Below are 21,633 nucleotides of genomic sequence, written 5' to 3' on the forward strand. Positions count from 1 at the left end.
ATCCATAAAAGAGGATAATAGTACTAACCCTGTGTCATAGGAGTGCTGTAGTTTGTGAATATTAAATAATGTTTGTAAAGCACTTTGAAAATTAAAGGCTTTATCCAGCAGTCCTTACTCGGGCACAACTTCACTTGAAGTCACTATAGGTTCTGCCTAAACACTTCAAGATTTGGCCCCAACACATTATAATTAAGTATAATTATTTAATAATCACAATACCAGTAGTTAAGGATAATTAAAAGGCTAGTTTTATCACCTCTGAATGAGTCATGAGAAGATCATTGAAATAAAGTAGCCTGTTTACATACTGCCTTTACAATTAAAAGCTAATTGAAAACCTGCCTCAAATGATTTGATCAAGATCTCTAAATCAAACAATATTTTGTTCATGTGTCTCCTTCTAGTGGCAGAATATGAAATAAGGCACTCGAATGCACTTGTGTTATTTCTTAAAGCCTTGTGGAATACTGCAGGTCTACTGTCACCAGTGCTGAGGGGGTGATGCTATTACATCAAATTATTGATTCCCATTAAAAAGACAAGCAACACTTGGAATGGAAAAGGCCCATGCACTCTGCTCCCCACCTATCACCCAAAGAGTTAGAATTCATGTGCTTTGTAATCTGCCCTGTATTCCTGAAGGGACGGCAAAAGTGCTTCAGAATCCTTTCTGCATTTGGGGGCTGCTCCTCTCCATGAGTCTACCTGCTCATTCACTAGTAGCTCTGGGTAACTGCTCCATGAACGGATTGACTGATTACAGGCCAGGGCTGGTAAATCTCCTGCCTCTGGCAGCCATCAGCTACATGTTCAGTTCAGCCTATGAAAATGAAGCATTCCGGCTGTAAACCCCAGGCGAGCTCGGTTCCCATAGCAGCTTCCATACGAACCCAGCTCGCCTGGCCGCTGGCCAGGGGCAGAAGCGGGAGGAGGCGACGGGAAGTTCTCAAGAGACACGGGCTGCCTGGCAAGGGACACAAGGCTGGGCAGCGGTGGGCCTGCAAGCAGATCACTTAAGATCACCGGGCACTAGCTGAGCGGAGGTCTGGGGTGCCCCCGGCGCCATGTGGAGGCAGCTCACAGTCAGGCCCCAGCCCAATTAGTTTCTGTCTCCGGCTCAGGTCGGCTGACCCCTGACTGCGGAGAGAGCCCAAGGGCCACGTCGCCCCCGCCCTCTCACCCCCTCCCCCATCACAGTCCGCGATCCCCCCTCCCTCCCAGCCACGCTCGCCGGGCAGCCGCTTCCCCTCCGCGGGCCAGGAACTCACCGCTCCCGCCGGCCTGGCCCAGCCCTCTCACTGCCCCGCCATCCCTCGCCAAGCCCCCTGCGCCCACTGGGCCTCCCGGGCCTGGGGCTGCGCGGCGCCCGTTACCGTTTGCCAAGCGCTACCCGGGGCCCGAGCCCTGTGGCGGGAGCTAGGGGGCGTCTGGAATCTCCCCGCGGGCGGCCCTATGACCCTGGGGCCGGAGGAAACCCCCCAGCAAACCGCCTCCCTCCGCGCGCCCTGCAGCCCCTTCCCCGCCCTAGCAAGCGGCTGGAGCAGGACTTCGCCGCTCCGCGCCCCCCGCCTGGGGGGATCGACCCCCGCCCCGATCTGAGCCGTCGGGGGTGGGGCCTTTCCGAATCTAAGATGGCGGCGGCAGGGTCACGTAGTGGGCGCTGAGGCGCCGGCTCGCAGCGGGATCCGGGACATGGCGGCGGCGGCAGCTGAGGAGGAAGAGGAGGAGCAGGTGGGTAGGAGTCCCTAGCAGCGGCGCAGGTATCAGGTGTCTGCGTCTGTGCTCAGGCTCCTTGCTGCTGCCCGGCCTGATTAGTGGTGGGGGGCGGTGTTTGGCTGCCCCTGGGGGCTCGCGTAGGACAGCCCCAGGCTGCGGTCCCCGGCGCTCCCGCCCGTTGTTGCACGCCTGCTGGGTGGCAGCGGAGCTCCCGGGCGGGGCTGGCCCCTGGAGGGTGTGGCAGGGTGGGTGTCTGACTAGGCTGGAAGCGGGGCTGGACACGACGGGAGAGAGAGGAGTCAGTGACAGAGGGTGGGGGGGGAGGAGAGCCCTCATTCCTATTTTCCCGCAATATTTGCACCAAATTGGGCAGGCTGTGGCTGTGCCCCCACCCCAGGGCAAGGGGGCAGTCATGCTCCCTGTCCTTCAATCCTGGCTCTCACTGGCATGGCCTGCAATGTGTTGGAAGTGAGACTGAATACCACCCGACCAAGTCCCACTCCCCCAGCATCCAGACGCCCACGCCGCTGAGACCCCCACACCCAGACCCCTCCTCTGAGCCCCAGCCGCCTTCAGCTCGAAGCCCCTGCAGAGTCCTATTGCCCAGTGATGAGCTGCCAAAACCTTAACAACCGGTTCCCTGTAAAAAGTTCTGATTTGTATGTATTTTTTGTACCAATAGGGTTACCATACATCCATATTTTCCCAGGAAAATATTAAAAATTCCTCCCAGACAGCAATTTAAGAACCAAAAAGCCTGACCTGTCTGGGAAAATACAGATGTATGTTAATCCTACCTAAAGTTCTTTTTTAAAAAGATGGGCCTGAACTAGAAATGAGCTCTGTTTCATATGTGTGGGTCCCCGCCACTCCCTGGGGGTGTGCTAGGGTGACCAGATGTCCCGATTTTGGGGTCTTTTTCTTATATAGGCTCCTATTACCACCCACCCCCTGTCCTGATTTTTCACACTTGCTGTCTGCACATGTGTGGGTCCCAGCTGCTCCCTGCCCCCCCCTCATTGAAGCAGGTGTGCATGGTTACTGCCCTGGGAACTGTAGGGCACCAGTGGGCGTGGGGCCAGCTGCAGACAGCAGCGTGGGACTGGGCTAGCCGGAGACAGGGGATGCGGGGCTGGCTGCAGGCAGGGCAGGGGATGCGGGGCTGGCTGGAGACGGCGTGTGGGGCTGGCTGGTTTCGGGCAGGGCTGCAGGGGGATGTGGCAGGGGTTGGCTGGAGACGGGGGGTGTGGGGCTGGCTAGCTTCGGGTTGGGGGGTGCAGCAGGGGCTGGCTGCGGGCAGGGCAGGGGGTGCGGGGGTGCCTGGAGACAGGCTGGCTGCGGGCAGGGCAGGGGGTGCGGGGGTAGCTGGAGACAAGGGCTGGCTGCAGGCAGGGTGGTGGGTACTCACGGGGAGAGTGGCTTGGAGAAGCCCGAGCAGCAGGACGCAGCCCAGGCCCAGCAGAGCAGCCGGGGACCCACCAGGCAGCAGCGGGAGGGCCAGGGGTCGGGGGAGCAGCAGCAGCAACAGGGCTCATGCGCAGAGCCAGGCGGCAGCCCACATGGCTCCTGCAGCGCAGCGCCCCCGGTGGCCGGAGGAGGAATTACATCACTTCCAGGCCGGAGCCCATCAAAGCCTCAGCGCCCCCTGCAGAGAAGCGGGTTAACAACCGGTTCTAAAACTGCTTCAGAATTTAACAACCGGTTCGTGCGAACTGGCTCCAGCTCATCACTGCTATTGCCTCTACACCTAGGACCCCGCCCCCGCCACGAACCTCTGTGCATCCACATCCTCCCCACTGAGCTGCCTGCACCCAGATTGTCCCACACACCACCCTCTCCCCCACACCTGAATCCCCTCACACTGAGTCCCTCCACACTTGGATCCTGCCTGCCCCACAGCTGGTGCAGAAGAGCAGGGTTCTAGGGTGTTTCTGGGGCAGACCTGGGCCTTATGGTGTGGCAGGGTCGGGTGTAGCCTCACCGCTGAGTCCGTGTCCTGGGCGTGGGGAGGCTGCAGGTGATCTCCCACCTTTGTGTAGCCAGTGGCCTGTGATTCCCACTGCCATGCTGGAGCCTCTGCATTTATTTATTGACAAATAAAACTTGCAGAATTTTAAAATATTATGCACATAATTTTTAATTTTTTTGGCACAGAATGCCCTCAGGAATATCCTATGTACCTGCTACTGTAGCAGTTAGCACAGACTCATAGAATTGTACGGCTGGAAGAGACCCTGAGGGGTCAGCGAGTCCAGCGGTTCTCAACCAGGGGTCCACAGCCCCTGGGAGCCTGCAAGCTCTTTCAAGGAGGCCGTGGAGCCCTGCAGCTGAAGCCCCAATCCCTGGTGCCCCTCGCCCCCCATTTCCCCCACGGGACTGAACCTGGGAGGTGTGGGGCTGAATCCTGGAGCCCCGAGCCCTGGTACTCCCTGTGCGGCAGAAGCCCTGAGCCCATGGGCAGAGTTGGAGACATGGAGGGCATTGCTCCCCTTCCCAAAAAAATAATAAACTGCAGCACAAGAGCATGGCAGCCCTGGGGGCAGCTCCCCTCCTCCCCCACATCTCTTCTCCCTGGCCAGGTCGGAGGCAGGAAGCTGGAGCCCTCGCTGGTGCCATGGAGCAGGCAGCGGCAGCGTTCCCTCCTCTCCTGCTGGTGCCCCAGGTTGAAGCTGCTTCTCAGCTCCCAGCCCTGTTTGCTCCCAAAGAAGCAGCCGGTAAGAGCCCACCCAGATGGGGAGACCCTGCTCCATGGCTGGCAGACCCCTCTGGGAACAGGGATCATAGGGGAGTCCTCACAGCACACAGCCCCTAATACCCCTCTCCCTACACCCTGATCTACGCCCTCCCTGACCCTGAGCTATCCCCTGCCTGCACACAGCCCCTAACACTCCTCTCTCTGCACTGAGCTATCGCCTTGCCTGCATACAGTCCCTAATACCCGTCTCTCTGCACCCTGAGCTATCCCCTTCCTGCACCCAGCCCCTAGCCACCCCCTCCATTCACCCACACAGCCACCCCCTGTGGGCACACAGCCCCAGCTACCCCCTTCCTGCACCCTAAGCTGTTTTCAAACTTTTTGAGCTAAGCCCTCCACCTTTGAGTTATAATTTTTGGTTGCTTCCCCGCCCCCCCTCAACCCAGACAGGCTGTGTGGCCTGCTGAGATGAGTCAGGGGATGGAGGTTGCACTCCATCCCTGTATCCCACCATGTGGAGGTGGCTTGAGCCCCGCTGGCCCCTGCCCACTCCCCAAAATAGAAGTCAAACTATGCCTATGCCTATGCCCAAGGCCCCTGCCCCGAGACCCCTCCCCTCCACCCCCCGCCACCGCTGGGCCCTAGAGTTTTTATAGCATGTCGAGGGAGGCCTCAGAGAGAAAAAGGTTGAGAACCCTGATCTAGTCCAGCCCCATGTGCTGAGATAACACCAAGTAAACCTAGACCTTCCCTCACAGATGTGTGTCCAATCTGTTCTTAAAAGCCTCTGCTGATGGAGATTTCACATACTCCTTTGGAAGCCTATTATAGAAATTAACTAGTTTTGTCATTCGAAAATTTTTCCTACTAGCTAACCTACATTTCATTTGCTGCTGATTAAGCCCATTATTTCTTACCTTACCTTAAGTGGACATGGAGAACAATCGATCACTGTCCCCTTGTAGGTTTCAGAGTAGCAGCCGTGCTAGTCTGTATCCCTAAAAAGAAAAGGAGGACTTGTGGCACTTTAGAGACTAACAAATTTATTAGACCATAAGCTTTTGTGAGATACAGCAGAAGACTTATCAGGATCTCCCCCCCCCTTTTTTTTTCCCCTAGAGTAAACATGTACAGTTTTCTTAACCTTTCCTCGTAGGTCAGGTTTTCTAAACCTTTTACATTGTTGTTGCTTTCACCTTGACTCTCTCCAATTTATCCCTATCTTTCTTGAAGTGTGGTGCTCAGAACTGGATACAAATATTCCAGCTGAGGCCAGGTCACTCTTGCCAAGTAGAGAGGGACAGATACCTCCTGTATCCTACGTGTGAAACTCCTGTTAATACACCTCAGAACATTAGCCTTTTTTGCAACTGCAACACGTAGTTGGCTCTCATTCAGTTTGTGATCCATAGTAATCCCCAAACCGTTTTCAGCAGTACTACTGCCTACCCAGTTATTTCCCATTTTGTAGTTGTGCATTTGATTTTTTCTTCTTAAGTGCAATACTTTTCATTTGTCTTTATTTAATTTCATTTTACTAATTTCAGATTAATTCTGCAATTTGTCAAGGTAATTTTGAATTCTTAGCGTAGCCTAGCCTATTCTCCAAAGTGATTGCAAGCCCTCCTAGCTCGGTATCATCTGCAAGTTTTATGAGCATACTTATGATTGTTTACAAATGGTAACATTTTATAGTGTAGAGCAGCAGGCCTTTGACGCTCCAGAAGAATGCAGGTTATGATAGTGGCTTTCATAATGTGGACACCAATCAGCTAGGAAGTGGACTGACACCAGTTCATTTCACACAGGATACTGGAACTGGTGTTGTTTGTATTAGGGTAATACCTACAGTGCACAACTGATATCAGGTCCCAGTTGTGATAGGCACTATACAAACATACAAGGTGGTCCCTCTCCCAAAAAGGTTACATTCTAAATAGACAAGATACTCCAAGGGTGGAAGGGGAAACTGAGGTACAGTGAGGTGAAATGACTGCCCAAGATCACAGAAAGTTAGTGGTGGAAAGCGAAGTAGAACTCAAGTCTCCCAAGTCCATTTGGAACTTTTATCCATTACACTGCATTGCCTCTCCAATGGAGTCATGTTTTAAAAATCTTCCAATTATAACAAATCTAGTTTTTATTTGAGATGTTTATTTTTGTGATAGCAGAGGACTGTGATGGCAAAGTCAGATAGTTACATGTAGACAACTGAAACTAGAAAAGAGACTTTACTGTATTATATAGGAGGAAGAACTTTGAAAATAATACTGATACTGTCACATTATTTTACCATAACCTTAAAAAAAAGAGTAATAGCTACTCGTAAGCTGTAAAATCAAACTTGCAATATTTCCTTTGCCACACTTTTAAAATTAAATTGTGTGTTCACTGATGATTATTATAAGATTGGTCATGGAAAATGGGCATCTATCTCTTATCTTCAGAAAAAGACTGGCAAAGATCTGTCAACACCATTTTCTCCTCCTATACTCCCCATCCCCTCAAATTAAGGAATTACAAGAACAAATTAAATGGAAACACATTGTAAATAGATAGAAGGAGAAAAAATTAAACTTTATAATTAACCTATAGAATTCACGCTACAGTCTATAATTGGTAAATGTTGAAGCATTGTAAGATTTAATTAAAAATATGAATAAGTATAATATGTGCTGTTACGCTAGCTAGCATAAAATTATAAGAGCTGTCGGTCCTTATTCTTCCAGGTATAAACTGAACATTATCTGAGGTCGAATACAAACAGCCTTCAAATTCAGTTGTGGTTTTGGTGACATGGACAGAACTGTGTACTAGTTGGATATTACTTTGCTCTGGTATAGCAATATCTTTGTGTTGTTTTGCAAACAAACAATATAGGTCAAATTTTGGTTCTACAGTTTTGAGGGAGGTCTGTTTTAATAGCAAAGTAATAGACGTATCTGTGTTCATGTTAAAGTTGTTCATTTATTTAGTGTTCTAAATATATGATGAATGAGCTTTATACGTTTATGTTGCAGGAACAGCTGGTCGTGGTAGAATTATCAGGAATTATTGATTCAGACTTCCTAGAAAAATGTGAAAACAAATGCAAGATTTTGGTGAGTTTGACTACAACATATTAGTAAAGAGGCAAGTTTTTATTTTCGTGAACAAGGAGAAATTTTAGAGCCTCATTGAACTCAGTGGGCTTTGGATCAAACTTTTAGTGTAGAAATATGCAGACTATATGAGCGATAAACTGCCCATCGTCTGTGCACAGAGCAATTAGCATCAGTGGGCAATGTGAATGCATATCAAAAGTTCCCTTTGGCCTGTGAATATACTGTTATGCAAAACTTAGGGTATAACTTTCAAAAACACCCAAGTGACTTAAACCACACAAACAAACACAGTATTTTTAAATAGTGAAAACCATTTACTCTTGTCAGACACTACTAAACTTTTCCAGTTTTTGTATCTTATACAGTAGTACAGGGATCTACATTTTGTATCCTACTTTGATGTTATCAGTTTTAGCAGGAAAAACAAAACCCCAAGCTTAGCCTCAGAAGACTTTTTTTTAAAAGTTACTTTTTGGAAATATTTGTGAGAGAATCTCATTAATTTGTATTAACAACTGTGCTACCCACTGTGGATTTTACAAAATTAACATGAAAGGCCCTCATCTCACAAACAAGTAACTTAACTTTACACATCTGAATAGTCTCACTGATGAGGCCAAACAAATATAATTGTATCTATCAAGGTCAGTACATTACAACAAATATGCTTTGTTCAAGTATTTATTTTAAGCATAGTTTAATTTTAATTATACTTCACAGTATACTAGGAAAAATAATGAAATATCAGTAATGAGGCATCACTATAGTACTACACTGGATCCTCGCTAGAACGCAGGGTTCGGGATCCATGCGCGGTACCGCGTTATGGTGGGGGCCGCGTTACCATGGATCCCAATTTAAATCACTGCGACAGCGCTATATGCGAATCCGCGCTATAGCGATGCGTGCTATAGCAGGGGTCCGCTGTAGTTACTAATGAGACACCCAGTTTTGAATCTTTGCTAAGAAATGGAGTGTGACTCGGTGTGCCTGGGGCAGCCCTTACTGAAAATGTCAAGGTCAGAGGAGGCTGCGTAAGGGAGAGCAGACACTCCCAAACTGAAAAGGAGTACAAACTGGTGGTTAACACTGAAGTTAAACTCACCAACCAGTCACAAAACTTCTGATCCCCAACGCTGGTTATTGAGAAGCTTAAAAAAAAAAAAAAGTCACACAGCTCCTTTTATTGCATTCCAGTTCTCTGATTCCCAATCAGCTCCTAGATCCAGTACAGTGAGAAGTTATTTAAAAACTCTGCTCACTATACAAAATGTTCTTCTGACCCCAAAGGGTCAGCCACATCACCAGGTTAATGTTATTTTGGATCTTACCTAAAATACCATGCTGCTAGTCTATCCTTTAGTGTCTAAAACTAAAGGTTTATTATAAGGAAAAAAGAAAGAACAAGAAGAGATTTGTTAAATGGTAAAGCAATTAGATAAATACAGAGACTTCAAAGTCCATATATCAGGTTCTTAGTATCAGGCTCAGTATTCCAGGATGGGTCATTCAGTCCTTTGTTCAGAACTTCGTTTGTAGAAAAGTTACTCCAGAAGTAAGAAGCAGAAATTAATACAACATGGAGATGATGCAGCTGCCCTTTATATTCCTTTTGCCATCTGGCTTGTACTTCCTGTGTCCCAAACTCAAGCTTCACAGCACAAGGCATGGAAAAGCCTTAAAGTTCTCTATCTATAGGCATGCCCCTACTCGTCCTGCTGACTCAGAAGGTGTAGCCCCTGGCTCCTTTCAGTGGGTTCTTTGTATAGCTGATGATCCTGATGGGCCATCGAACAGGCGAGCAATGCTGATGTCTGGGAGTGTCACCTAGAAATACACAGATATACCATACATATCGTATAACTCACAATAAAAGGTGAATCAAACATATAAATGAGATTATCATACTTGGCAAAGCATAACATTTTCACGTGGCATATCTGGTAAGATATTAAGATTCCTTGGAATTTTACAATATTGGTATGAACAATATCATAAAGTGTCTCCCATATTCCATACAGCGTCACATGGAGTAGTGTTTTTTCTGAGAACATTTCAGGCTTATGAAGTGAGAATACGTGAGCTTCTGTTGTTTTTTCAGTTTTAAGGTTGCTTGTGTTCTGATAGTGATTCAGAAAATTAATTTTTATGTGTACTTAAAGTATTTCAATTCACCATTAAGAGTTCTTCTGATCTTGGAACTGATTCTCCCTCTGATGTCTTCCTTAATTTGTGACATCATAATTGGGTTGTGTGGAGAGGACTGATATTACAAACTGAGGATTGTGATTCTGTATGAAGAATAAGCAGGAAGAACCAATAACCTGTTAGATTATAAATCTTGTCCCTATGCCCTGTGTAGTTGGAAGGGCTCAGAGCCAGCACAACTTATAAGGTTCTGTTGCAAAAGGGAGAGCAGGATTTTGGAACCTCATGCAAGGGTTCCAACCTCTATGCTGCAAGGCTATGTTCAGAAGGGACTTCCAGCATCCCTGCATGCAACTGGGCTTTAGAAAGGTGTATACTCAGTAAATCCTCTGGCCGTCTCTACCCACCCCCCCTCCAAACCATGCCTCCCCAACCCAAAAAATACACTCCCAAAATGAATGTACAGGAGCCACAGAAGCTATTGTAAACCTGAAGTTGCATTAATGGCAATGAAATAGATTTTGTACTGAACTGCAGTCAGAGTAAGGATTTCTTCCACCCTCTTGTCCACACAGAAATCCCCCAGTATGCAGCCCTGAAAAGGTTTTGTCCCTTAGGGAATCATTTATTTTCCATGCAAGTAAATTTAGTAATATAAAACTCTGAGTTAAAATACTGTTTTCCCTGAGGCAATTACATAAAGTGCTTTTGAAAAGCTGTTAATAAATAGGAGATTGGATACAGGTTAGTTTATGCTCCTTTGGACTTCTTGCAACTGCCTCTTCCCTCAACATGCTGTAGCCTTTTCCAGGTCAAAGACTTTTTAAAAGGATTCAGTCAACTCAGTGGGACATCATCAACTGGAAAATAGTGTTTGTCTTAAAATCATGTACCAAGTATAATTAATATAACATCTAAAGTTACTATGATTGAAAGAAGTTATCACCCCCAAAATATTTCTGTTTGTTTACTTTGTTTCACAGCATTTTGTGTATAGTCAGATTCACTATTTCTTTTGTATAGTCACTTCCTTGTTGATTGTGAGACACGCTCACAGAAATGGGAGAAAAAAAACACTTTAAAAATAGGGGAAAGTGATTGTAAAACCACAGAAACCTGTAGAAGGAAACAGAAGCAGGGCTAGTCCTGGAAACCATTTTTAACTCACTTTTAGAAATTTGCTTGATGTTAAATTGACGGTGTCCCTTTATTTTCAGAGAGCTGCTTGTTAAATAATATAAATAATAGCTTCCTACCGCTGCCATTGGACTGCTGATGTGCCTGCGTGTTGTTCAGGTGTTTGTGTACTCATGCAACCTTTTTGTCTCCTGCACACCTTTCTCATTTGCTTACCTAATTTTCCGAGATATACTGTATATCTGTTTCATCTAAATCTCACAGTTTAAGAAGCTTTTGAATCTATACACTGAAAAGAAAGTTTCCTTTGTTTGTGTATGTTCGTTTTTCTCCCCATATTAATCTCAGTGTGATAGAATAGACTTGATTTACTATCGCTAGCTTTTATTCCATATTGCTTTTTTGTCTTGTACTGCATATACCATGTCAGGGAATCTGTATATAATGCTGGTTTTACTGTACTTGGCATACCAGTTTACCAGTTGTTTTCTCTAGTCTTGGTGCCTTGCCTTGACTAGCTGAAGCATGACTTCCATGTAATTTCTGTCTATCCTTGTTTGTAGGGAATAGACACAGAGAGGCCCATTTTGCAAATGGACAGATATGTCTTTGCTGGGGAGTATGAAGGTAGGAAAAGATTATATGGATGAAACTGCTCATTTTCAGTGTGACATACAGGGCCCAATCATGAGAGATACTGATCATCCTCAATTTCCATTGACTTCAGTGGAGGTGGAGAGCACTCAGGTTTTTGAAGTACTGGGCCTTTGGCAAATAACCTCTGTTATTTCTCAGCTAACTGTCCTTTGTTCTCCATAGATACCCTTGGAACCTGTGTGGTGTTTGAAGAAAATGCAGAACAAGGTAAGTGATACATCTTTTATGTTCTGGCTTGTATCTGAGCTGACGCTGTAAGGTTCAGATAATTTTCATGTTTCAGATGATGTGGATGTTCACTAAAATGAATCAATTAATTTTTATTTATAGTGGACGCAGAAGGAAACCAAAAGCTACAGCTGAAATACAAGTGCCACACAATGAAGAAGCTGAACATGACACGGACGCTTCTGACTGAAAAGAAGGAAGGAGAAGAGAGCGTAGGTTAGTGCACCTGGTCTTGTATGTGGGAACATGTGAGGTCGTCCTAGGACTAAACCTTATCTTTGATACCAGGCTGGAGACAAAAATTAGTTTGACCATTTAGTGCCAATAAGTATCCAAGGAATTAAAGGATACAAGCTTTCCGTTCTTAAACAACAACATCATATATAAACAAATTAACTGAACTAAAAAATGATAGCTATTTGTAAAGCTTCCTGTGATTTTGGCCAAACTACTTTCCATTTTTATATGCATTTCTGTAGGCAAATTAAGTTCTGGTGCACTTGCTTCAATGTCGTTGTACCATTTCACACCAGGGTTAAATTTTGCCTTTCATCTCTAGGCCGGAAGTCAATGCTGTTTCTGTATTTAGATATTTACAGTAATACTGCTCCTAGCAATGTCTTATTCCCAATTGTTCCTGCTATTTTGCTCATACACAGGGTTAGGAATAAAGAGCCATTTTATGCTAAATTTATACATATTCTGCTGGAAGATTACATTTTATGGTATTAAAAAGTCATCTTGTGAGCGATCTAGATGTGAAGATCTGATCACAGATGGGATGACTTTTACCCATAAGATGTAACATTTCCTTTCCCCACCTAATACTACCTATTGATTTATTAAGAAATCATTCATTTTAAAAGTTAGTGGCAGGTGGGTTGCTTAATTAAAACAATGCCACTGTAGGAAATGTTCTAATTGAACTCTCAAGCTTCCTCACAAGCAATTCAATGCTTGCACATGACAAACACTCAATACTCATACATTCAGCACTTGACACATTTTGATTACTGTATATTGAGCATGTGTGACTTCTGAAGAGCATACTTACATGAGGGAAGAAATACCAGTTCCATTAGTAATCTGTATTTGTTTTTAATAAACTGGTCTACAGACCTGCAGTACCACTTTTCATTCGTAGTCATTCTTAGATGTTTTCAGGTGCCATGTTCCATCAAGTTATTTGATAGTCTAAACTTAAATTAACATGATAGTCTCCATTCTGCATCAGTAAAATATATTCTTAGCATCTTGAATCGTATGGAAACTGTTTTGGAACTTGCATAGGTGCTGTGTGGCACCTAGATACAACAGTGTTGGCACAGTACAAAATAAATACTGAAGAATAGTAAACTAATGTCTGTGTGATCCACTATTTCACTGGTATTATAAATAATTGGGAAACCAACCTTTGAATGAAAAGGATTTCCCCCTCCCAGTATTTATAATGCAAGTGGAATTTTCTGTCAGCATATAAATGTACTGATTCTAAGATAAATAGGAATTGGAAAAGGATTATCTTGTTAAATAATAGTTTTTAGTTATCTCAGACACACTTACTTAGTTAACCAAGACACAGCCCTAGCTTTCAGGGAAACCTCAACAACCACAAAAACTAGTGGCCTCAACTCCTGAATGTATGGTGGGACTCAGCCCAAAGATAAAGATCTACATTCTTGAAAGATGTCATTCCCATCCCAGTCATTCTTTTGGATTAGGCAAGGAAATGTTGACCTTTACAACTTTGTACCATTTATTTTTATGTATCACTGCTGTGGAAGAATGAAAAGCTATTAGATGAACAAACAGAACCAGCATGAGACACGCACACAAAACTCAAATGCCAGTAAATCAACAGAAGGCATACCCATTAAGCAGCCCTCTTTGTTTCGATGTATTTTTGGTTTTAATCTCTTGGAGTGTACTGTAATTGAGTGACCCCGTTTGTGACAGCAATAAGTACCATAAAAATTCATATATTGCCAAATTTTAGAAATGTAATAGGTTTAGCTGGTGGTGTAATAGTTATGTAGAAGAGGACAGGACAAGGAGTAATGGTCTCAAGTTGCAGTGGGGGAGGTTTAGGCTGGATATTAGGAAAAACTTTTTCATTAGGAGGGTGGTGAAACACTGGAATGCGTTACCTAGGGAGGTGGTAGAATCTCCTTCCTTAGAAGTTTTTAAGGTCAGGCTTGACAAAGCCCAGGCTGGGATGATTTAATTGGGGATCGGTCCTGCTTTGAGTTGGACTAGATGACCTCCTGAGGTCCCTTCCAACCCTGATATTCTATGATTCTATGTTTTACACAGCACATGGGAGACCATATCTCGATTCTTGGTACCTTCCTAGGTTGAAAATACTCAGGAGTCAGCAGCAGTAGCTTGTGCGTTGGAGGTGGACAGGTGTTGAGTCTCCTAATAGGAAACACTGGCTGATTTGAAGAAGCAGTAGAGCTAAGAGCTTGTTGGGGGCACTGCTCAGCTAGAAGAACAATAGTTCTGATAATTAGCTCTCAAGTGCAAAGCAAATGAAAATGGCTGATTAGAAATCATCTATATGATGGGGATTCTGAAGACCCTCCCTCAGTTCTTAGACAAAAAATGTTATATTGGAGACATAAACCAGTATAAGCAAGCAAACAAACCTTCTACCCCTCAGAGTTTTATGCTGTATTGCTTCAAGACAGTGAAACTTAAGCTGCTATTTGTCTTAACTAAGAATTTTTCTCTTCACTTCAGCATGTGAGGATCATAGTGAAAATAGGTCCGTCTTATGCAGCAGAAGGAAGTAAGGACATTTGGGAGGGATTTTACTGTTTCCGGTTTGGAAAATGGGTCACAGGCAGTTTCCTTTCTTTCCCTCAAGTCTCTTTGTAGCAGAAACTTATGGCACACACCACCTCATATATAATGTTGTTTTTTCTCAAACATAACATTATTGCATATTTCTAGTTATTGTTTAAGGCTAAAACAATGAACTCGTGAAACTAAGAAAATGTCGTCTTGCTGTTAAAATCTCTCCTCCCCGTTTCACTAGTTTATCTTTTTTCTGACCAGGTGGTGTGGAGTGGTTACAGATTAAAGACAAAGATTTCTCATACAGCAGACCTAATATGATTTGTAGTTTTCTGCACCAAAAGGAAGATTCTGAGGAGGCAGCTCAGGCCCAGGACAAACTGGCAGACGAGTTGGAGGGAGAGGTCAGTGACAAAGGGAACTCTGGCCTAACTTACGAACTGGAGAAGCAGCATAGCATGGAAATGGATGACTCTATCCCTCTCCTTGATAGCCCTGCCTCTGAAGCAGAAAACTCTCCTTCAGGAAGTGCTCAAGACAATACCTTAGATGATGCTCCTAGGTGATGATGTCAAATCTGCAGCGTCTAGAAGTGAGGATGAATGGAGTTAGTTAATATTATGAACCAAACTTTTAAAGTCACTTCAACCTGACCTCCACTTTATGGGAGTAATTAATAGTGAGTGCAAAACTGCACCCACAAATTTGGAAGCCATTTTTGGGTCTTGAATGTGATGATTTTAGTATCTGTCTCTGTGTTAAATATACATGCATTTCCAGCTAGCATCTTTACCTCTGAGTTGAAGAACAGGAACAAATGACTAAATGAGAAGGAGACACCATAGAAAAACTCTGATGCACTGCACAGCCATGAATATCAATAAAAGTAAATCTTTTCTTTGTAAGATATCTGTTGCAAAATAAAGCCTTGACATTTTCAGTTATTATTTCAGCTTGGGGTTTCATGTCCTTACCCATGTGGATGCTCCTCCCAGGAAATGCTATACAAGTGACCTATTTGCTAAGATTGGTGGGCACCATACAAAACACATCTGAGTTGTTTTTGGTAGCCTATTTCTTTCCTCCCTCCACTGCATATGGTCCCCAATAGGAGACCACTTCTGGTCAAAATGTTTCTATCAGCAGTTGAAGTCTGCAAGTGATCTAGGGGTTTAATCTTGTTCTGTCAACAAAAGGCAAAATGTATTCTTCACTTAATTTTATTGTAACATCTCACTGAGCTTACTAGAACCTCACTTAACCCTGTTTTGTCCAGCTTGCACCTGTCATTCATTGATATACACTTGACTTTATATATAGTACTACTAAAGGGACTGTAACGAAGCTGCCTTTGGTGGGACACTTCTAAGAGTATCAATTCAGGACAAATTGCTTAGAGCAAGGCAGTCACAGCCCCAGGCTGGTGGTTCTCCACCTCTAAGACACGCTAAACCAGCCAAACAGAGAGGACTTCAGTCTCCCCCCACTGGCTAACCACAAGTCACACAAGCAATTCCCTTAGACACTCCAGTTTCCCGGTATCGCCACCAGTGCCACTCGTTATGGGGACGAATGGTTATGAAAACCAATACCCCAGTAAAAAAAGGTTCTCCCAATCCCAAAGGACCAAGCTCCAGAGCCAGATCAATATACCCGTCAGATCTTACCCACAAATCACGCTATTGCTAATTCTTTAGAATCTAAAATCTAAAGGTTTATTCATAAAAGGAAAGAAATATAGAAGAGAGCTAAAATTGGTTAAATGGAATCAATTACATACAGTAATGACAAAGTTCTTGGTTCAGGCTTGTAGCAGTGATGGAATAAACTTCAGGTTCAAATCAAGTCTCTGGAGTACATCCACAGCTGGGATGGGTCTTTCAACCCTTTGTTCAGAGCTTCAGTTTGTAGCAAGGTTCCTCCAGAGGTCAGAGGCAGGATTGAAGACAAGATGGAGGGGTTTTCAGGGCCTTTTATATTCTCTGCCCGGAAGGATCCCTCTTTGTTCTTACTGTGGAAAATCACAGCAGCAAGATGGTGCTTGGAGTCACATGGGCAAGTCACATGTCCATTCATGACTCAGTTTGCAGGCCGATGCCATTGTTTACATGAAGAAAAGGAGTACTTGTGGCACCTTAGAGACTAACCAATTTATTTGAGCATAAGCTTTTGTGAGCTACAGCTCACTTCATCGGATGTGGATTGTCGTCTCCCAAAGTTCATTGTCAGTTAAGCGTTCCTTGATTGGGCACTTACTGAGAATAGTCCTTTCTCAAGAAGCTGACCAAATGCTTCACTGAGACTACTTAGAATCAAAACACATTGAGATACCAGTACGTAGCCAATATTCATAACTTCAGCTACAAAATGATACACACCTACAGAGAGCATAATCATAACCAGCAAAGCATAACCTTTTTATAGATACCTCACATGACAACCTTTGTACAATATTTGCTGCAAATATATAACAGTTGTTGCAACAATGATCTATATGGTCATAGTTTATGTCAATAATGTCACAGGGACACTAGTCAGTTTCAAAACTTCCAAGTTGAAAATTAAAAAAAAACAACTTTAAACCATGTTCTGAATATTTTTGAAATAATTCCTTTAAAAACACTTTCAGGATTGATTGATTGATTTGTTTGCTCCCCTATTTGACTAACCGTTATAATGAGTTTCTCCCTTGCATACTGTTTGTTTGGGGGAAATAATGAAACTGACATTTCATAGCATGTGATGTACAAAGTAAATGGTCCGGTCCATTGTTTTGCCAACTTGTTTTAGACAGTCATAGAAATCTTAAAAAGAAAAGGAGTACTTGTGGCACCTTAGAGACACAAATTTATTTGAGCATAAGATTTCATGAGCTACAGCTCACTTCATCGGATGCATTCAGTGGAAAATACAGGGGGGAGATTTATATACATAGAGAACATGAAACAATGGGTCTTACCATACACACTAACGAGAGTGATCACTTAAGGTGAGCTATTACCAGCGGGGGGGGGGCGGAGAGGGGGACGGACACGGGACCTTTTGTAGTGACAATCAAGGTGGGCCATTTCCAGCAGTTGACAAGAACGTCTGAGGAACAGTGGTGCCACAAATACTCCTTTTCTTTTTGCAGATACAGACTAACACGATTGCTACTCTGAAACCTATCATAGAAATCTTAGATGTTTTTAACTATAAGTACAACATTTTCAAACAAAAATGTGATTGTCACATTGATAGTGTTTTTTCTCTAAATTAGTGTGTGTTCTCTATGGAAAACTGTTGTGGAATAGAGTGAAGCAATGTGGTATTTGTGGTGTCCTGTGTTCTCCACTAGCCCATTGTACTTATCTTTCTATCGTTTTCAGTGTTTAGAGTAACAGCACAAGACAGATTTTTACATTTCTAAATGTTATGTAGCTATGACATTGGTCATTTTGGCTGCTGCACAGTGGAAAAATTGGCAGACGGAGAAGTGAGTAAGGCTAGGTGGCCCAGAATTAGAGATAGAGGGCCAGATCTTCATCTGGTGTAATTGGAGTAGCTCCATTGACTTCTTCCTAGAGTAGCTAACAAAAATGTATGTGTCCTGGAATAAATTTATTGTGGAGTTTCTAATTTAGAAAGGTGTTAATGTATTGCCAACTAGCTGAAGTTACAACAGGATCACAACTCTAATCAAGACATACTTGGTATTTCTTCCCAGAGCATTTCCACTGGGAAAATTTGGCCCTCTAAGAAACTGTCTAAACACACACATTGCCTTAGTTTAAATTACATTGTGTTGGTTAAACTAATGCAACTTTTGTATGTGGAGACTCTTTTATATAAGGTTTAAAACAAGTTATTGGTTTGGCTTGCACCTCAGTACGCTTACCAACACAAGGTAAATGATACAACCCAGGTTTAAATGGTGATGAATATCCAAACACACAATAGTACTGGTTTAACTGAGTATAAAATCACATCTTTAGTTAACCTCTGTATGTAGACCAGGTCTAAATCTACACTGGTGACAGCACGAAAATGCAGCTCTACCAGTGATAGGAAGAGAACTTTTGCCCTTTCTACACTACTGCTTCCACTGTAGCAACCACTGGTGGAAAATTGAGTCCAATATTTCCTAGCGTTAGGCAAGCTTTATGATATTGTCCTTCTGGTGTGAGAACCAGAAAGCACAGATTAGTAGTTTTTTAAACATCATTTGGACTAGTGATCACTACATGTGAAGTACTCAAGGACAAATTCAGATATAAATCAGAGTTAGCAATGAAGTTTTGGCTACAAGGGAAAACATAAAAGGAAAAAAAACCCAGTTCATCTTGTTCCTGAGTAACATGGTTCATGGGAGAAATATCATAACTTTTTGCTTACATTTAAGATAAACTGTTTCAATGGTAGCCTCCTAGCATAGCAACCTCCACTTTCTTTTGTTCTCAGCTTTGGTATAAACACATTTTTATGTTCTGCTAGCAAATGCTTTTGATTATGTATAAATGTGTTTGTGATGCAGAAAGACGAGACAAGGTTTTCAAATATTTTCAGGCTCTGATCTTCCCTCATAGTATTCTCTAATCACTTTCTTAATAGGATTATGTTATGCTACTGTTCCTATTGTATGTGGACAAAGATGTATGTCAGAGTACATTAGGTTTACCAATAAAATAGGTATTTATTCTGAACACCAGCACAACTATGTAATAATCTAGTCATTATGAAATGTAGATTGAGTAATTCATCCCCAACTTTCTGAGTACAGTCCACAGGCTGGGATAGCCAGTCAAATGGGACCTTATTTCCTTATTCCCCAACCCCACTGTCTGTTCTTTAATGGGGGAGTAACAATTAGATCTCAGTAGTTTTTATTTCTCTTTCTGAATTCCTTCCACTTTATGGACTAGATCTCCTATTGACATGCTAGCACACAGGGCTTTTGGGGGAAGCTGTTACTCTTCTGCTCTGGGCTATCTCTGGATGCAGACCCAAAAATGTATAAATTTATCTGCAAAGCATTATGTCAGCCTAACTTCTGTCTGAATTGTTACTTGTTCTCAGGGGTAACTCTGCTGTAACTGTTGCAATGGCTGGGAGCGTCTGCCTTGCACTGGGGCAGCTAGCAGGTTTGGGCCTTGATTCAAAATGACAGCTGCACCTCCTACCATGGAGACCTAGTTGATGTGCTTTATGTGGCATCAGAAAATGCCTCGTCAGATTTTGTTACTGGCAGCAAAATCTGACACTGAGTATGTATCATGTATTGGCAAAAAGAAAAGGAGTCCTTGTGGCACTTTAGAGACTAACAAATTTATTTGAGCATAAGCTTTCATGAGCTACAGTTCACTTCATCGGATGCATTCATGTATTGGTTCCTCATCAAAAGATGCTTTCTTTTCTTTTCATGACGAATATTGACCCTATCAGAATTGGCTTCCTTTCACCTTTCCTCATCCTTCCTTTACTTCAGAAGGGTACAAACAGTTTAAAACATGGAAATAATTTGGCAAATGTGATACATTTGAATTAATTTGTTAAAATATCTTATTACCATAAACATTTTTATTTTTCTACATTTAAAAATACTAACCTTATCATAATTATTAAACTTCAAGACTGGGTACTTTATTTACATATAATTTAAATGTTCATTTAAATTATAAATACACTATTGCAGCAGTACTCTCTCCTTAATGTCTAAGGCTTGTCTACACAAATATTAAGTTATTAAATCTATTATTTTTGGGTGACATTTGACATACCTTGAAAGCTATTAAGAAGTTATATAATTGTTAAAAATATATTATTTTTAAATAATAAAGGTTTTCTTGAGGAAAAACCAATTAAATAAACATCTGAACTTTATGGATCACTCATCTACATAGGGTGAGAACAATCACAAATGAATAGTCAGGTTAGATGGCCAAAACATTTAGGGTCTAATCTAGCCTAAGAGGTCCACCTTCCTTGTCTTGAAGGATTGGGTTCTAAATGTTTTTGTTAATCTTGGCAAATTGACTCATCCTTTTGAGGGCTCTATAAGGGGAGGGCATTTGTGATCGCACGCACGCACACACACACACACACACACACACAATGTTGTTAAGAGAACTTTTCTGTGCTCTATGCGGCACCCACCAGCATCCTCCCCTCAGCTGTTGACAGGCTATTGATTTAGGATTTTGGTTTTTTGTTTCCTCTAAATTGCCGGGGGATTCTTTAAAACCCCCAAACCATGTAAGCAAATGTAACAGAATGTTAAACTGCATCATACAGTTCAGCCACTAGGTGGCGATGTGTATCATACCATACCTGAGCATACAATAGCTATACCTCTCAGCAGTGGCTGCACATTAAAGGATTGTACAGTGAACGCATCTGGTGTATGCCTGGGAAGGAAGCTCTAGCCAGTCCATATTTGGTACAGACCTGCAATCTACATGTACAAGGAGTACATTATATGGTGTCAGAAGTCAAGGTAGCCTAACTGATGCCAGAGAAGAGTAGAAAGAGAAGGAACAATGTTACAAAAGTTGTAACTTTTAAAACATGCCCTTCAGTGCTCCAGGGAACTTCAACTTTGATACAACTTCAGCCTGGAAGCAGTACTTTACAAAATTTTGCATTGCTACAAAACTGCACTAGGAAACTGGAAATATTTAGGTATCTTCTTTATTTTATGCTGTGGGGAAGCAGGCAACACATATTGTTAAATCTTTTGCCTTTACTGAAGACAGTCACAGAGAGGACTATGAAATGGTTCTGACTGTTCGATGCACACTTTATACCTCAAGAAATGTGATTTATGAAAGATCATGTTTTTACCAGTGAATTCAAGAACGAGGAGAAAATAAGAGCTCTTTTATAAGAGTTTTGCATCCTTTGGCTAAAACTGTGATTTTGGGACTGCAAAACATGAAAATATCAGATGCAGGATTGTTATTGGGTAACAGACAAAAGCCTCTCACAGCAACTACAGTTAAAGACAGACTTAAATCTATTCACACCTATCCAGATAGCAAAGTTCTCTGTGTGATGCCGGCAGGCCAGATGCCAGCTCTTGCCCATGCTGCAAGCATTAGTTAAGAACTGACAAACTTATAGCTGGAGACCAGACCAGTTCCATCTGTATGTTAGTTTTGCTCAAAATAG

The 21,633-nt window shown here is 43.1% G+C and overlaps 1 protein-coding gene across 1 annotated transcript; it reads left to right on the plus strand.

Moving 5' to 3' along the window:
* Positions 1-1,229: 1,229 nt before the first annotated feature.
* On the plus strand, positions 1,230-15,434 carry GTF3C6 (general transcription factor IIIC subunit 6). The gene is made up of 6 exons (XM_084622827.1): positions 1,230-1,734; positions 7,435-7,515; positions 11,367-11,430; positions 11,623-11,667; positions 11,791-11,904; positions 14,749-15,434. The coding sequence occupies exons 1-6, from the start codon at positions 1,696-1,698 to the stop codon at positions 15,051-15,053; spliced, it is 648 nt and encodes a 215-aa protein (XP_084478953.1). The 5' UTR covers positions 1,230-1,695; the 3' UTR covers positions 15,054-15,434.
* Positions 15,435-21,633: the final 6,199 nt, after the last annotated feature.

Source organism: Lepidochelys olivacea (genome assembly GCF_965140295.1).
Source record: "Lepidochelys olivacea isolate rLepOli2 genome assembly, chromosome: 3".
NCBI classification, from domain to species: Eukaryota; Metazoa; Chordata; order Testudines; family Cheloniidae; genus Lepidochelys; species Lepidochelys olivacea.

Excerpts from the sequence above, each read along its gene's own strand:
- GTF3C6 (XM_084622827.1), top strand. The coding sequence starts at position 1,696 with ATGGCGGCGGCGGCAGCTGAGGAGGAAGAGGAGGAGCAG. Across the intron at positions 7,516-11,366 it reads AAAACAAATGCAAGATTTTG|GGAATAGACACAGAGAGGCC; the intron begins GTGAGTTTGACT and ends CCTTGTTTGTAG. Across the intron at positions 11,905-14,748 it reads GGAAGGAGAAGAGAGCGTAG|GTGGTGTGGAGTGGTTACAG; the intron begins GTTAGTGCACCT and ends TTTTCTGACCAG.